General features: G+C 44.1%; 2 protein-coding genes across 5 annotated transcripts in view; one reads left to right on the plus strand and one right to left on the minus strand.

Moving 5' to 3' along the window:
- LOC118503374 (CCR4-NOT transcription complex subunit 6-like) overlaps positions 1-18,378 on the minus strand; it is a 97,455-nt gene that overhangs the window by 21,166 nt on the left and 57,911 nt on the right. The window lies entirely within an intron of this gene.
- LOC118503379 lies at positions 1,642-2,660 on the plus strand. The gene is made up of 2 exons (XM_036036579.1): positions 1,642-1,938; positions 2,035-2,660. Exons 1-2 carry the CDS (start codon positions 1,900-1,902, stop codon positions 2,329-2,331), a joined length of 336 nt encoding a protein of 111 aa, XP_035892472.1. The 5' UTR covers positions 1,642-1,899; the 3' UTR covers positions 2,332-2,660.

The following is an 18,378-nucleotide window of genomic DNA, read 5'->3' on the forward strand; positions in this document are numbered from 1 at the left end:
GGAAAGTCAAAGCAATAGCTGACGGGCACACCATTTTAAGACGCCCCAAGTAACAACAGCTCCATTACTCTCATCTCATCTTCCCGTTCACAGTAGACAAGGCACTAGCGCATGCCAAAGAAGTACAACAACAACAACAACAAGACACATACCCACACACAAACAAACAAAATTACAATAGTCAATACTCGTCTCATTCTTCACCCCAGATACATAATTTGGTTCGCAAAAGCTTTTGCCAACCCTTCTCGGTCGCCCATAAGACACACCACCGTAGACTCACCGAAACTCTCTCTCTCAAGTCTGCGTAGTTACCAACGACCACAACTCCCCCAACCGGTGCGCGATACACACCCACGATCGGGCATATTTTCGCGTCTTTTCCGACGAAAAACCAAAGCACCAACAGTGCTGTGGGAGGCAGTGCTGAACGAAAATAAACGGAAATTGTGCGGGAAATTCGAACCAATTTCCCTCAAACGAGCACGCCGGCACACAAATATAGCCCGGGACGGAGAGAGAATGGGTGGGGGGTGGGAGGGACCCATGATGGAACGCCACAATTGTTGTGCAGTGCAAATAGTGTTTGTTTTTACTTTTCATGCCCATTTTACTTTCGTGCCCCCTTCACTTTAAGTATGAATTGATCCCCCCCGGGAAGAGAAGAGATGTAATTTCACTCTTTACCCTTTTCTGCGCTAGTTCTTCGGTTTTCTTTCCTTCCTTCTCATCACTCACTATTCACATCAGCCAGGGTTTTCCGAAAAGTCGGGCAACGAAAACGAAAAGAATTCCACCTCCACTTTCCATCCTGGTGTCTACAGTGTCTGGAGGAAGAAAAGTGTCCAGAATTCACAAAAAAAAAACACAGAGCTATCTACAATGAATGAAAGACCGTCAGTGAAGAGAAAGATCCACAGTGTGTCGCACGTTTTGGCGATCTTGTTGCCTGTCGTTCATTTTCCCTTTTTTAACTTATGCCGACCGATCATCTGTGTGTGTGTGTGTTGAGTGAGCGAAATGCCGAAAGTACAATGTGAACGATTTTTGTTTGTTGTTTTCAATTTCATGCCATTTTATGCGGTTCGATTTTCCATCATCCGCAGCATTGCTGCACGTTTCCTCTCTCTCTCCAAGACATGAAATCGAAACGTGAAATTGTCAATTGTGTGCCACACAACAAGCCAAACATCATGCCGCATGCCTTTTTCAATGCCGTTCTGGATCGTGCACGTCAAACGACGTCTTTACGGGGAACGTAGCTCTTTTTTTTCGGCCATCTTACTCTTGTTGATGGTACAAGAATACCCACTTGGAGCAGCAGCAGCGCGAAGTGGATGGTGATGCCCTGAAGGCGCGACATTCGGGCCGATTGAAACCGACGTTTCGGAAAGTGATGAGTTGTTGAAATTCGCAATAGCAACAAAAAAAGGAGGCAAACGAAACACGGGCAGGTAAGAACGGGTTTCTTCGTTTTTTCAAAGCCGAAGAAGTCGTGAACATAATAAGAAATTTTATGCTCATGATCGCACGGGACGAGGCCCGCTGCCTTGTGAATTTTTCAACACCTTGTTTAGAATTCTTGGAAATGGTATTATATCGGCCGAAAGCTGAAGCTTCTTCTAAGAAAAATGATCCATTGCCACCGCTGCGCAGTTTTATTTTTGTGTGGTGTCCTATTACAAACGCAAGACATTCGGCGACAGGAAAAGATAAGCCGACATGTACGTTCCTCTGATATTATGAAATGCCAACGACCAAACTCATTGCACATTTCGTAGTGAGTTTCGGAGACATTTCTTCTGCGAGGATCAATCAAAAAGATTCGAGACAAGACCTTGCTGGAAACATACGGGCATCGGACGGGCCATCACGATCCCTCCACCTTGCTTATAGTTGATGGACAAGATCAAGACTTCAGACGCTGTGCTAAAGCAGGTACTTGAGGAACATACAACACGCCAATTGGCACTTTGTAGCTCGACAAATTAGTCGTTGTTGATGCTTTACCCTTCTGGCTTCCTTACCACCCAGTGTTTGCATATAATTGGCTACGCTTTCGTATCTACCGTGAGTGACAGGAAAGATGGCTATCTAGTTCTAACCACATTCTTGGCAGCGGCTCATCCCCATCCAAACAAGCGGCAACCATCAAGTGCACGGTACTTTAGCGGTCGTTTTACCGAGGGCACCGAGAGGCCAGTATCGCATGTGAAGATCCTATCTGAAGCAGACATTCATGTAAACATCTTAATAAAATCTCATAAACTCACTACGCAGCAAGCTGACGCTGAAGCAGACCAGGCCCAGCAGCAGCCACCGCTGTACTGAAGACGGTGTGTGTGACGGTACAAAAGGGAAGTCCGCTGGGGTCGTCCCGGCTGTGGTGCAACAATTCATCAATTCGTTTGCCGCTGGTCCATAATTGCCAGGACTAGGTCCATAATTAAAGAAAGCTGGAATGGGGGAGGGGGTGATGTTTCACGATGCGTTTCGTAATTTTACTTTTCATATTTATTCTTCTCTTGCGAAACATCCTAATTGTTGAGCTGTTTCGTACACGCTAGTGCGACACAGACAGACCGGGCTGGACCGGACCAGAGTGACGTACGTCTGTAGTCTTCACTTGCGCTACAAATATTGCCGGACCACAATCTCGAAGCATTTTTCGCAAAGCATTCTAATGTCTGGTCCTTTGTTTTTCAAATAAAACCGCACGCAAGATCCAGTCTACGGTGCGCGTTCTTCCAGTCCTTGGAGCGTGCATGTGTTTGTTTGTGTGTGTGTGATTTATGGGGAATGGTTCCATTTTTTTAACATTTTATTGTTTATGTCTTTCGACAACCGTTGGGATGGAATGCTGTTTCTGTCGCGTTCTTCTTGTTTTGCACGCCGTTCCAGTGAATCTTTGGAATTGTTATTTTTCATCTCCGAACCTTAGAAAAATGTCTTTGACAACAACAGATGAGCGAAGCTGTGCGACACAAAGTAATGTCCTCCAGACCAGGCCGAAGGACATTGGAATTTAAATTCTGAAGATTTGCATAATGCTTCAACCGTGTGTACGTCTGAAGTCCGCACTACTAGAGGCGATGGGATGGATGGTACGCGTATGCTCGTTATTTCGAGATCAGAGATTTCTTATCCGAAATAAGAACGTGCCATACTCTCACGTACCTCTCTATCGTAACCTCGAGAACGGTTTTTGCCATCCCATGCCAGGCAGTATTCCGGTAGTCTTTTTTATGGCTCCTCATTTTTAGAGCGAATCAAATGCTTGATAAGCTATAGTTGCGTTTAGTCTCAACATCCAAGACATTCGCAACACTTTGCCCTTAAATGGCAACTTTTCTCCTCTATAAAAACAAAAGGCAATGTGTTTGTGGCTTAATACCTAAATTAATCCAACATATAAACCATGAGAACAATTCCACTTCTCCATCAATCAGCATGTGAACATAGCAAATGACAACTCGAAGCCAAACCAGAATCTGCCGTTCAACAGCAGAAATGCCGTTTAGTGACGCAAAATAGTTAATTACAACAATAAACTGACCACGGCTTCTAACCAGGCCCCAGATCATCCCAAAACGTGGTCGTGTGGCATTAAAAACAAATTAACATAGTTGCTTCTTGTTAAAGTTCACCTAACACGCTCCACACACCCTCCACTCCATCCAGTCCAGGATGATTTGTAGGCCATTCCAATTTTCGGTGACCGTGTGGCTACGGCATGGACAGGTAAGTTTAAAGAGAAAAAGGCTGCCGTCCTGTCCACGCCCTCCTGATTATGGTCGCTAGAAAGCGATAGCTCCAAAAGTTGCACAACGTACGCCGCAATGATAAATCATTTCTGTATCAAAGCGCTTCTAATTGAAAATTCACGACGCAAAACTGTGCTTGCCTGTTGATTGATTACTCTGGGGATTCCCGCAGTCTTCCTGAGCGGTCGGTCAAACGAAGAGCGTTCTGTAGGGGGGAAATAGAATCACACTCCCGCCCAACCTGGGGATAATACTTTGGAGATGACCTGCCAAAAAACAGGAAAACTATTCACTATAAAAGAGATGTCAAAACGGGCCCCGGTGATCATCAATTATCCTTTCTTGGCGTACTTTCTTTGCACGTTCTCTGCCACGCAAGTTGAGATTAATGGTCAGCACCCAGGAGTCGTGAAATTGCAAATAGACGTGAAGAGAGAGAGAAAGAGAGAGACGGTCAGTACAAATGATTTGGGCAAGTTATATTTTTTTTGTACTTCCTTTCCAAGGGTCAAACGTATGCTTTAGGTTTTGAGAATTTAGGTAAACTATAGAGAGGGCTCATATCACCTGGGCAGTTTTAACTAGGTTGCCGTAAAGCAAAGATTTTAAGTAAGATTCACATCTTACTCAATTATTTAGTTTTACTGCCGAATTTACTGCATATCAACACCAATTTGGTGAGAGTTTATACTGAAAACTCTCTGAATACAGAAAATCAATTTTCAAGCTCCGGCTGAACTGTGCCAAGAAAGACAGAAAACGCTGGTCGAGTCCTCTCGAACAGATGCCTTCGGACCATAAAGAGCGTCATGAAGTATCATGACTTGTGCGGATCGACAATGACAGCATGGAGTGTAATAATGTCATTGTAGTCAGCAGTCAGCAATTTCAAATCAGTGCTCGCGTCCATTATCCAACAGATAGTAAAGAAACCAATGTCTCTCTGTTTTCCCTTGCAAGAGAAACCCATTTCGAAGCACATTACACACTACGACATCAGAGAGCCCTTTATGTGAGGCTCAGTAGCATAACTGGTTTGAATGAAGATAATCATAACTGCCACAATAATAGCTGACAAATGAGACAGCTGAGTGGACAGGAAGAAAGTCAGGCAGACATGATTGTAATAGTAACCGAAGACAGATATATGTGGGCCACGTCCACTGCTGCTGATGTTGTAACCAATGACATCATGGTATGTAACCTTAATACGTATCCGGTGATACTTGCTTTATGTATTTCCTGACTGCGGTAGACAATCAATGCTTTATCTACGTCTCGGCGGTAGGAGTGCAGGTCGATCATACGCCAGGATCGGGAGTTGAATCATGTCAGCTGATTGAACTGATTTGACTAAAAACATTTGTACTTACAAATTGTTTTCCATGGGCCTCACATTGAACAATGATGAAGTGGAATGTATACATACCTAAAAGAGAAAGAAAAATACAAAATTCATTAGTGATAGTAGAGAATAGATATTTACTTCAGAGCCAAAATAACAGCTGATAGGTGGAATTTTCATAGATCTTCTAACAAATTTTACTAACGTCTCATCTCTTCCTGACAACGACCATCTCAGGTCACAAAGTTATATTTTACCATAAAACCCATTACGCATTGGTCACACCTAGATAGTTTACAGTGCCAAAGGTAAACTGTTATGAATCACAAACCGCGGCAGAAGGAAGTGCGAACTAATTTTCAGACCGCGCATAAATTAGATAGGTAAATTCACAAAACATTTTAGTCGCTTCTAGGTACCGCCGGCAATTCTTTTGAGTGGTGGTTTTTGTTCGCGGTTTTGCTTACCCTACCAAAAATTCGGCTCTATGAATCAGCAGCGCACCACCCTTGTTGCCGCACAATAGTCCAAATCGGTGTGCAAGCATGCCCACCGTGCCTCTATTGTTGCGGATGAGCAAACAGGGTCCCAAACCACAATCAACAACTGACGGACACGCTAAATCCCGCTTGCTTGTTGCTGCTTTGTCGGAAATCTATTAGCAAAGCGCCTAAAAGCCATCAAATTAGCACATTTCGCACGCACGGCAAACATTACAACGCGCCATCTGAATGTTGTACTCGCCCTCAGCGGGGCAAGAACCTTAAACAAACAAATACACAAAATACTGGTTATGGAATTTGTTGCGAATTAAGATAGACAAACAATTAACACCTACAGTTACCGTTTTCCAGAAGCCTACTTACCCATGCTTTACATGTAATTCACAAAAATATTAAAATTTGGCCTCTTCGACTTCATCGGGTATAAAGAGTAGAAAGAAGCTAAATTAAATTTTCTTGGCTTTGTATTCCCTCCAATATGCCCATGCTCGTTTGTTCTAGGTCCTCGCTAGTCGTGTTCCCATTCGGTGTTCCTCCTCTGCTCGTTTCTTCCTTCCAAGTGTTCCGCGTTTACTGTATCGACATGGTTATACTTTTCGGCATTTCGCAGGCCCCCTTTAAAGCCTCGATTGCATTGGCGCTACCAAGCTGTATGCAAACGGCATATAAATTGTCGAATTAGTCAACGCCCGGGCGCCACCACCACGGTCATGAGCGGGAGAGACAAAAAATGCTATCTGCACTTGAAGTCCTGGCACCCAGTGCCAGGCCGAGCTGTATGGCATTGAAGTCACCAATTATTCCACTACAAATTCTTTCCTGTGGGGCTTACGACAATCGTAACCCTGCTCTAGACAAAAGCGAGCATTGTGCCATCATGGGTAAATGTGTAGCATCATTCAGCGTATGCAAAATGGATAAAATATTTTACGCTTGTCGATGCTGGTCGCCCGCGAGGCTTAGCGAGATGCAAAACTGGGAATATAAAACTAAAATGTCGTTCACATCGTTTCAAGCGTGCCAAGGTTTGACCTTGTCATTGTCGATAACGATATGTAAATGTCAGTCAGTTAGTGAACGGAAATCACTAAAAAAAAAATTACAGCGCAAGCTAATGCGTTTACATGCTCAGACAGTTATACACATAAAACATAAGCAATATAGCCAGACCTGAAAAGAACGCAACCAAATGAGTTACACAAAATTAAAACTAGGAAAAAAATGTATGCACCCAAGCATATTTGAATCAAAAACGATTTTTGAAAAATGGTTTAATCATTTGAATTCAAAATAAGACATACATAATAGCTTTTGGATAACCTGATTTGAAACAAGCAATTCTGCTTTAAACTGTGACTTTTCAATAAGCTGAGAGAAAATTGACGCAAACAAATAACGGAAATTTGAAGATAAGTTCGTAACATTCACCCCGTTCAATCCATCATCTCGCTGATCTTTGTTATGTTTTGTGTCCCAAAGCCCGCCATGGGCACATCGCACGTCATATCGCTTGAAGGAAACTAAATCGGCACAGATTACCATCTCCACCAATACCACTGAACATCTGACATCGTCGGTCATCTTCTCGTACCTTTTGGAATGACAGACAGGTGGAAGTCATATATGGCCGGGAAAAGTAGGTGAAATAGTCAGCAGGATAATTATTCCTCTTGTCACTGTTTGGCCTCGCCCAGCCGACGAACCAACGGACGACGGATAGGAAAGATGCAATTTCTTGCAACGATATCGTCAGATGCATCTGGGTGTGGGGTCTCTTTTAGATCATCTAGATGCTACTGCTGCTGCGTTGGTAACACATACGTCGGAACTCAATCCTGTAAACTCCGGTGAGGTTAGTCACCCAACGCCAAAAGAGCACAGCAACACAATTTACATCATGACCAATTTAACGTCCAACGGGTTCCCATTCTTGATGTCACACTCTCCAAGACTTTTAAATGTTTTGACAACCGACTAATGCCGTCAGGTGACCCACCAAATCCATCATAGGATAGGAGAGAAATGACATGGAAACTAGTTCAATTTGAGTAGCTTTTTTTTCTTCAAATCTGAACATGGTTCACACTGCTCCGAACGGATATCATTTTAGCTTTGATGGATGATTGGTAAAGGGTCTGCGTCTGTCCTTAGAAAGAGTGGTAGAAAGCTAGCCTACATCGTACATCCGATATTCATAATCTTTCTCGAAAAGAAAAGCATACGTGACGCACGGGAAACGGACGGTGAAATAGGGTAGCACAATCAAAACGCCACACAACAATACGCGGTGTGTCACTCTCGCCACTTGACGAGTTCACTGACAGTTTCTTTTCATTCAGGTTTTCCAGAGCTCTGGAGCATGCTGATAATCGTTTGAATCGGAATTTCCTGTTCATTCAGTTATGCATCCGTACGGATGTGTTCTCGAGCAGTTTGTTTTTCTTTGTATGTGTGTGTGTGACACATATAACCTCGAAAGTTGAACCAAAAATGCAGCAGAGAAATTTAGAGTAAAGGTGTCAAACTTACGATTTCACAGATTTGATCCAAGAGACCAAGGGATTTAAGAACAAGAAAACTATAAGCCCTGAGTTCTGTTTAACTAGTTTGACCGAGAGGACTTTAGTAGCAAACAAAAAAAAGAACTTTTTTCGTCTGGTCTGCTTACTCATTTAGCATCTTCCCAGCAAAACTAGACTGCGCTAACGAGACAAATGGCTCCTCAACGTATTCTGGACTTATTTACATTCACCATTTCGCGTTTGATCTGTTGCGCAGGGTGACATGGTGACAGCACGGTTCAAGCGAAACGACACGCTCAAAATAAACCACAAATATATTCTGCACACCACGAGGAAGTTGCAGTTGTCCAAAATATGACTGCACAAAACGGGACAGAAAACAGCACCACATTCATGCACAATATCTTTTGTATGAAAATAACAGCAAAAAACGACTCGTGGGCGACTGAACAAATGCAAATGTAGCGCGCGCTCGCAGACAAACCCGTCCCAGAAGGAAGATAGTGATGGCATCAGTGGAGGTTTGTCTGCTTGTTTTCTCCATTGCAGCACGAAAAAGAAATGACCCACGGGATGCTGTACTACGCCGCGTGCATACGAATGATTCCACCACCGATTGAGCAGATCTTCTTGGAGCAGACCAAGGGCGAGGAGCACCAGAAAAGAGGACACCAAACGTTATGACTTGCCCATTGAAGTCAAGAGTGGAAAAAAACCTTGCGGTATACGCATCATCCTGACGGTCTGAACACATGAACCCGCGGCGGAGGTGATGATGTTAACGAACTCGCGTATACATTTGTCGCCCAGTTGTTTCGTCACCTTGGTGGTAGTTACCCGAGAGCAAGAAGATGATGATCATGATCATCAGCCACCAGCCGGAGAGCCGGTGCGCGGTGTTTCTCAGCCATAAATTATAAAACTCACCAGATCTGTGAAGGGTCAGGGTTTGTTTTTACTTTAATTCGCGATGCACGGAGAGGTTAAAACAGAAACTTTTAAACTATAATTTTTTTCCTGGCTTTCTATTCCACTGGCGTATCACTTGATCAAAGACACATATAAATTGAGAAAAAAAGTCTGACGAAGAAGTTCCCAGAAAATAAATATCTACCATGCATGCCATATGGTTTCGAGTTAGTAGTATAGTGCACCGCAGTTGGACGAGCGTGTCAGTTAGTAAAAAGAGATATTTGGAGATTCTTTCCCTCCTTCGAAAGATCCCATATGCTGCCTTTTGGGTCAACTTATTTTTCCAGAACTTGACCCTCAACGGCATCGAAACTCCCTATACTCGTTACCGCTTTTGGAGCTGGCCGCAACACAAAGCAGCGCGAGGTGAAATGGGTGAAAGCGATGTTAAGCTGTTGTGCTGTTCATGATAATTTTAATTTTGTTACAAACCCACCACCAAGTACTCTGCAACACTTCAGCCACGGTAAGCATCGTTGGCACTTACTTTGTTTACGCATACAAGCCTATCGATGCACAATGATCGTGTGACTCCAGGATGCTTGCATGCATTGGTTGGTGTCGATTGGCGCCCAACTGACACCACACATTATCGACGCACGCACTCAATGATTCTATGTGCGTTTGGGCTGCCAAGCGGCGTGATGTATGTATTGGGTGGCTGGCCCGTATTTTTTTCTATTAACTATTGTCTATGAACTACACAACATTACACTGTACACCGCCATTGTTACGTTTGAGTGTCGTGCGTATGGGAGGAGGAAGAAAGTTCCTTTATTCAAAATTTACCCATAATAAGACTAGGCGCTGCTCCGCTCACATCCCCGTTCGCTTCTTCTGCGTTCCATCTTACGCCATGTAGGCTGTCTACGCATAACAATACCCGGACAGTGGCACGCGTAAGCTTTGGAAACAATGCAGCTGTAGGTTTTGTTGGGTAATCTAATGAAAATTTGGAGTGAGCGTTGTGTTTTTTCTAAGCATAGGAGCTGTATGATATGTTTTGACTGTACGTGTTACTTTCTATCCGGCCCAGAATGCTAGAACATTGAAATTTAAAACACAGCATATTTGTCCGTTGCAACCTGTTGCCTGTAAAATAACAAAAGAAGCATTACTGCAACTTATCGAGTAATGCTTATGCATCTGAGCCAGGAAATCATTTATTTGCTTTATGTTGTAGATGACCGATAGCAAAACAAAGAACACAAAAAAGATGCAGATCATTGTAATCTTAGAATGGCTGTATAGTGTTGCTCATTAAGCGCTGAACCACAATAACGCAGTTCACGGCATACAATGAATTCATTTTACTGACTCCTTTCTGTTTAGAGACGGTCAAGTAAAAGAGCGCGATTATTTGCCCAAGTGTCTTGTAACTGCCCTAGCAGTGTTGTTTGGTATGACTTTAATTGGAAAAATTCAGCTTCTTCTTCTTCCCTGGCACTACAACCTCGAGAGGCCTCGGCCTGCCATTTCTGGCTTTCTGTGACTTAATTTTACCCGTAGTAAAGTAGTCAGCCTTACGTACGGGGAGGCGGTCTGGATGGGATTTGAACCCCGGCCATGCCGTGTGAAGACCGGCGCCGCTGTCGCCTCGGCCACCGGACCGCCCCGGTCAAAATTCAGCTTAAAGAAGGCAAATTATTTCCCTACAGAAAATTTACAACAGGAAAGGTAATTGAAAAGCAGTTGATATACTTAACTAGTCAAGCAATCTGGAACGATAATTTGTTTTAAAATGTTGGAGCTATATTTGGTGATTGTTTGCATTGATTGATTAAGCAAGAAACATCTGTGTTTACCACATCCCAAAATACATACAAAAAACTGACTTTGATCACCTTAGACCCCTGAGTCTAAGAACTTCTGGCTTCATTACGGTAAACAGTCACCGTTAAACAGATATTGCTTAGTCTGTCTATACAAATTATTCCCGCATGATTTTAGCCTCTTTTACATCTTTTACAACAGCAACAAAAAAAAACCCAACCCTTGTAATCTCCAATAAACGGTGCATCTGATCAGGTTCTAGATTAGTTGTTAAGATTAATTGACTCCAATTAGCTTGCCCAGCGGCTGGCAACACGGAAAGACCGATTGCTCAACTAGGGAAGGCCCCACCCTGGCACAACATAGCCCAAGCTCCCTGACACAGTGAGCTGCCAGATTCTAATCTACACATCGTACCCACGGAGGGCGGACAATGAAATCATATCGTTCGGCAGCGGGATGAAACCATCAGGCAGTAATGCACTAGATACGGAGCACAACCGGACCCGGACTACTTCATTCGGAAATTAAGCATCAAGGCGAACAGAAAGAAAAACGGAAACATCATCAAACCATCGGCAAACTAATCACCGTCTTTCGACAACGGTCAAAATCACCTGCATTAGAGGCTTTCTCAATTTCCATAACCATAACCTTCGCCGCACTCCACACGTGCCGCCACTGGCCGCCCGGACAGGATTCTTCCGGGCGAAACGTCTGGATGATGGAAAACGAAACCCGAACGGCACAGCAACAAAAAAAAAACTTCCACACGGTGGTGGTGTAATGGATTGCTGCCGTTTGCTGAATTCAATTAATACACTTTCCACGCCACGGTGGACACGACGAGCACGTTGCGTTACGACACAGCTAGGAAGTTGGACTAGGGAGCTCCCAAAAAAGAAAAACTGGCACACACTCTAACAGTAGTTCCTGCAACCTGCTGATCTACGCCCACGGATCTCCCTCGCACATATCGTAGCTGTGTTTCTCGCGAACGTTACAAATCACCCTCAACTTAGAAACGTCGAACAAAGCGAACAACGCGAGGGGAATTCGCGTTGCCTAATATTTTAAAGATCTACCGAACTACTGTTATACTTTCGAGAGTAGCCGGCGAGCCGCAATGATGATGGTCAGTTAGGTTTTCATCGCGCGCATCGATAGCCGTATCACATTTAGCCTGTGTGCATCACCATTCTTCTCTTTCCATCCACGATCACGGTTAGCCATTGCAAACGATCAGACTCGATTGACAGAAACGGAAGAATTTGGTGCCTGTTTGACCTCAATCACGCATCGCTGGCAAGGGTTGCTGTAAAACTGCAGCTCTACCCGTAGTTGTCTGCCCTGCCTTCAAAGTAGGTAATTGTGATGACTAGTGCCAGCCACCAACAATAGTTGCGCAAACACATCAGGAGCAGAAAATAAAGCACACCGTGCAAATAATTCCGGAAGCATCGACCCCCGTTCACACAAATGAGAGGTGATTTATGAACGGGAAAGAAACATTAGATATCTTTACGATTTCGTGTTTCATTGCAAGAAGTCACTGATGTGTCTACTTCACCGTTAGCGATTGGTGGTGATGAAGGAACTAAGACAGTTGTTTGTTTTTCTATTTATTTGCTCTTAGCTGGAATTCGGAATAACCTTTGTACGGCGCGAGACCATGCCTCCGCTCGATTACCGGTAAGCGGTTGAGAAAACCAGCGGATCGGAAGATCATATAGATTAGCACGCGACAAGGAGCCACTTAAAGCAGTACAAAGAGAGAGAGAGAGATAGACATCACGACTTTTGGACACTTGGAAGAGCTTACCAATAATGTACCGAGCTACCAACGGTTGTCTGACTAGGATCCAATCCAGCATGAACAACATGAATCCTCACCCATCTTAAGCCTTACCGCAGATATAGTAGCAGCAGTATGCGGAAATGACGCAACATAACTGCAAACGCTGCCCCCCAGCATAGAGGATCATTCTTATTTTCAGTGAGCAGAAGATTGTTGCAAATGTCACGATCAACGTTAAATGTCAAACCGAACCTGAGCCGGTGGAGTTGGGACGGTGTGCGCGAACAAATATCGCGATCGGCAAGTTACGGGATGAGTTGTTTTCGAATCACCGAGCGATCGCTGTTGGCACAAAATTTGTCTGTTGGCTCTCACTTTTTTTGTCAATACACATCGTGCGCTGTATTGACACAAATATCAACCTTCAATTGTTTATCAAATCAAAGCATTGTTTTATGTTCTGTTTGGTTCAAATCAAAATGTTTTCGTTTTCGATTAAACCGTTTAAGAAATTTGGCCCAAAAGTCAGAAAGATGCTCACTTCTTTCCAGAGATTTTCCACAGACTTATGGGATCTCTTCACTGAGGGCCAGTATTGATTTAATTACCAAGGCTTCATCCGCAGTGTATGATTGATAAACAGACTACAGACGTCTGCTGGGGTTTGACATTAATATGTCTTCCAACAAATTGGTACCCCTCGACTAATCCAAGATCATCCAAATGAAAGACAGTCTTAATTGCTCTAATCTGTCCCGGCTTACCACTGGCTAGCTAGCATGGCCTTTCGCTAAATCAAGGGATCGTTTCCCATATCATCATTCCGAAACCTTTCCGTTGTTTAACACCCCACGCCGGTAAGGTGGTCCTTCGCCATCGATACGCGAGATCTGATGATGCTTTCGATTCGATGTGAGGGTTCCATTAATAACGAAGAAAGTATGAACCCAATCAACAATCGCTGGGAATGTCATGGATCGAAAAAATCTATCAAATCGTGAACGACGGTGCGCTTTCACGCGAGCCGCGATTTACATCTGACCGGGGTCGCTACCCGTGCTGAGGGTGATGGTTGGAGTCCTTCGGTGGTTAAAAACTGTTTCTCCACATCGAGAGCATCGATCACACAGAGAAACCCCCCATTCCAACTCACCAGCCAACCAACCACCGCTGGACATAATCCAAAGATTATTAGAAATGAAATCACCCTCGAGGGCCTCGAGGGCAGACAGGAAATGCCATCGACTGACAGTCCCGATCTCCTCAAAGCCGTTTGGACGATAATTTTGGGTGAAAGTGAATGAGATGCTGGCACCGCGATCCAGCCACTCATCTCGCTCGATTGCAGTATGCAAATGCTTATTTTCGTGTGCGCCGGAAAATACATCACATTGGGGGCTATTGTGCCATTTCCTACGATTGGAAGAAAATACGAAAAGCGGTGGGGGAAAAACAAATAACACAAAACTTCTAAATAATACCTCATCCGACCGCGGACCGGTTATAATGGGTGACTGGTTAAAATAAACGCTCCCCGAACATGGCATCAATCTTCCGCACATCATACCAAGCCCAGCGGTACCGTGCTTTACGATGGGATCAAAAACAAAGACGCTGGAGTCTCTAATGCCATCGCGCAGTGGAGTGGAGTGCTTCATAGGGCACGCACCCAAAGCCCTGTGTGTCACAGTTCCCTGCACCATATCCAAGCTTCGCTTAGCCGCGATCCCTCCCGTTTGACTGGTTGCGGGTTTCGAATACCACCACTAACCGTCGGAGTTGATGCTTTTGACGCCCCAAATAAATTCGTTTTATTTGAGTGAGGAAAGTTGAAAGTTTGAAGGGCGCCATCATAAACGGTGCATCCGCTTAAACCGTGTAGACCTCTTTTTCTACCTTTAAATGAGATGCAGTATCACAACCGAGCCACAGTTTAATTGCTTTTTCTTTTTTACCTCAAGCACACCGTTAAGACACATAAAACTAGACCTTTTTGGGAGTCATTAGGGATACGTGCCAGCAAAAAGCAGAAGTGTTTTAACGATCAACTACATTTGGATTCTGTGTGTATAAAAGCTATATTACGAGGAAAACTCAGATGAGTAAGTGCTAAAGTATATTCCTAGCGAAGACTGGCATCGGTCCAAGACTCTAAAACAAACATAAAGCGTTTGGTTTACAACAAAGCTAAAAACGGTCTAAAGTCCAATGCTAAGTCTAGATGTTCTAGAAAGTCCTATAAAGATTTCAATAACTGTTCTCCTGTTTTTTTTATTTTTTATTTTTTTGGTAACAAAGTGCTAGAAGTACTCGCTGCTACTTGCGATCAAAACTTTCTTCGCTAAACAGCGTGAGACGAAAATGTTACCTGCAACAACAAATTAACTAAGTGAATCATCAAGAATATCACATCCAAACAAACTCCCCAACTAGCCGATGCACATCGCCCATCAAACGCCACCATCGCCACAGCACAAGCGGAGTCAATTTCATTGCTTTTTAAACTTCATCGATCACCATCAATTCCAGAGATACACGGTTCCCCTGCAACATGAATTCATCATCATGACATTCTATTTTTTCTATTCCTCTTACGCTATTTCCTACGGCTAGGACGCTCAACACGATAGAGACTTTCAACGCGTTGTGTCTATTTGGTACAACTGCTTATGCACGGATTCCTTTAACAATACTCCCTTCTTTGATTAGCGGGCGGCATGAAGTCAGATTTTATTAAAAATGAATATGCAACATCATCATGGTGTGCCTAGTGCTATGGTCGGGCAGGCACATAAATCGATTTAGGTGCATAGTTTCGTTCTCGAATGACAAAAATGTTGATACTTCGGTAAAAGTAAAAGCCGTCTCACACCAATGCCGACAAGCTAATACGTATTGCTGAATAGTTTGATAGAGAGGTTTGCCGGTTCGATTCGAAATAATTCAGCCGATCGGTTCTGGCACTACCTTTAGCCTACCAGACAGACGATCGTCTCCGATTCTTCGAATGAAGCTTAAAGATTCGTTGAGACATTCCTGATCCGCTTTGGCCTCAACAAGCATTGGGTCGATATTGAAAGGTTCCATTAGCTTCCTTCTATACAGAATATAGAGAGATACGATTCAGACAGACTTCTAGATTGCCTAGAGAATAAACGACGAACGTTCTGCTAGCCAACGATGGAAGAATTCCCCTTACATATATCTTGATAAATTCGTTTAGCTCATCTGCCACAACCCATGCTGTAGTAAAGTAGCTTAAAAAGAGATGTTAACAAACTCGCTGACATAGAGATTTCGTCCGACAGGAAGGCGTGGTGGTTCGTATTTTGTTGTGTTACTGTTCACAGCCTTTATCCTTCCCAGTATCGACGGGCAGCAGCAGAAAACGCAAATGGAAACCAGTTCCAGACGATCCTTTTCTTTTTCGAGTCTACCATACACCCGCAAAGCTTCATTTTCTATCTTCCTAGTTGAGTTTTCCTCCTCTACACTATCGTGTTCTTTCATTTCAATTTACCGATTAGCGCGTCCGTTGAAGATAAAAAAGAATTAACAACGAAACACAAATGAATTTTCATTACATTACAAACGGGCTGCAATGAAACCACCTTCCGAAGCGGTGCTTTTGCCGAAGCAGATACATCGAAGCGACGAAGCCGGCACTGTCGCCACACAGATGGGGAAGAAATAATTATCATTGAATATGGCATTGCAGCACAAATGCCCATTGCAACCCCCACATCAACTCGACATTCCGACACCAACTCATTACAACGCCCGAAGGTTTGTTTCAATCACGCCGGTACCATGTATACAAACAAAATGTCTCTCACGGACACGGGAACCCCTCGCAAGGCACGGTTTCTCAACGTCCCTCCTTATTTCGGTGCTAGCTCTGCTATAAAACGTTCGTTGCCTACGAACGATCCGTTGCAACATCACTGCATCACGGTGCGCACTGTTGGTGCGAGGTGTTCTAAGCGTGCTTGTCATGTCATCGACCCCGGTACCCGGAGATACGAACTCCTTATTCGCGTGAATATATCCGGGAGAATGAATGCCTGCATCTATTTAGTCTAATCCTATCACCTGTCCACCATACGCACACGCACGATTTATGCACCGATCGACGGGTCACAATTACCATTCAATAGCACATGGTACGTGTGAAATGCAAAAGCAAGTATATCCAGCGAGACATAAGTTTTCCCGCCCATTTACATCCCATTTATAATCGATCGTTCTACATCGAGCGACAAAAGCAGACTATGTGCTAATGCACTTGCGCTGATGTGTGTGGTTTACTAACATTTGGCGACAAGACAATCGTAAATATTCGTAACAGTAAAATTGAGGTTTACTATGACTTCATTTATAACCTGAATTATTGGCCGATATTTGTCAAACAATTTGAGCAATCTTCTCTTTCTTGGTCCAACGACTTCTTGGGTCATACCTGCCATTTACAGCTACCGCAGACTTATTGATACCACGTAGTTGGATAGTTGGTCCTCACCACGGGGGGTAGGTCCGGATGGGGCCTGACTAGTTTTACATGGAAGGCTTGTATAGAAAACTAACTTATAAACTTATTATCCAGTTATTCTTATAATACATCCCAAAACTTTAATTTCTTTAAGCATCAAACACAGTACTCCAACCCAACGCTCGGCATCAACGCTTGCCCTTATGGTCCAAAACCTGAGCTACGGAAACGTCTAATTTCCATGCGCACAACGGGCAGCACAACACCATCATGGAAGTCACAATTTAGATTATCATCTAATGTTAGATCGTGAAATGATGCCCCAGCAACGTGTGGATATAATAAAAATGTCACCCAAACTAACCATTCTCCAATTGTTGAAGTTCCGACCAAACGCATCAGGAAACCAGCGCCCATCCCACCCGTAGCAGCAGCTCATGCTGTGAGGAATGGGAATTTGAAAAGAAACTATCAGGACCGCCTAACTCATGGTGAAAGGCAACAATACAGCTTTACCTCGACACCGGGTGCACGGATGCTGCTGTGTGCTCTCGGGTGACGAGCAGCAATAGCTCCCCACACGTCAAAGGCAATTAATCATCTGCCATAAGCCGTACCGAAACGTCGTTAGACAGCTTTCAGCCGATGTGGTGGTAAATTGAAGCGAAACTTCAAAAGCACACTACTACGCACGCCACAACAACGTCGTTAGCTTTCCTAACACTGCTGACTGTACGGTTCTGCCAACAAGCCTTTTCCGCCCATCTGTTTGATGCATCCTACTAAAAACAGGGCACACGAATTGTTCTCATCCGCCCAACGGCAGCAGTTCGATAGACCGCGCCTGCCATGGCAGATGATCCAAATAGCCGCGCCGTTCTTTTACACCGCCATGGAAAGCGAAATGTCGAAATGATGGAAAGGGAAACCGCGAATTGTTTTCTTCGCCGTCGCTAATAATGCTAAAGGAGCGGAAAAACTTCCCGTTGCCCTGCAGCTCGTTCCCCTTACTGTAGCGCCCTTCCCTCCTTCCTGAAGAAGAGAAAATCAAAAGCATCGCATCACCCGTAGCCGCCAAACCTCGGTTGGCTAAAGGGATGACACCTTCTTCGCGGTTGTTTTGTTTTTTTTTTTTGCCATCCGTTGTCTGTAAAAGGGGTGACGCCGACCTCATACCGGACCCCGCGGAAGGTTTGCACTGGGTCACTAGAT

Source organism: Anopheles stephensi, chromosome 2, assembly GCF_013141755.1.
Source record: "Anopheles stephensi strain Indian chromosome 2, UCI_ANSTEP_V1.0, whole genome shotgun sequence".
Taxonomy (NCBI): Eukaryota; Metazoa; Arthropoda; class Insecta; order Diptera; family Culicidae; genus Anopheles; species Anopheles stephensi.

Coding starts and splice junctions, on each gene's coding strand:
- LOC118503379 (XM_036036579.1), top strand. CDS start 1,900: ATGGACAAGATCAAGACTTCAGACGCTGTGCTAAAGCAG. Junction 1,939..2,034: donor CAGACGCTGTGCTAAAGCAG/GTACTTGAGGAA, acceptor CTTACCACCCAG/TGTTTGCATATAATTGGCTA.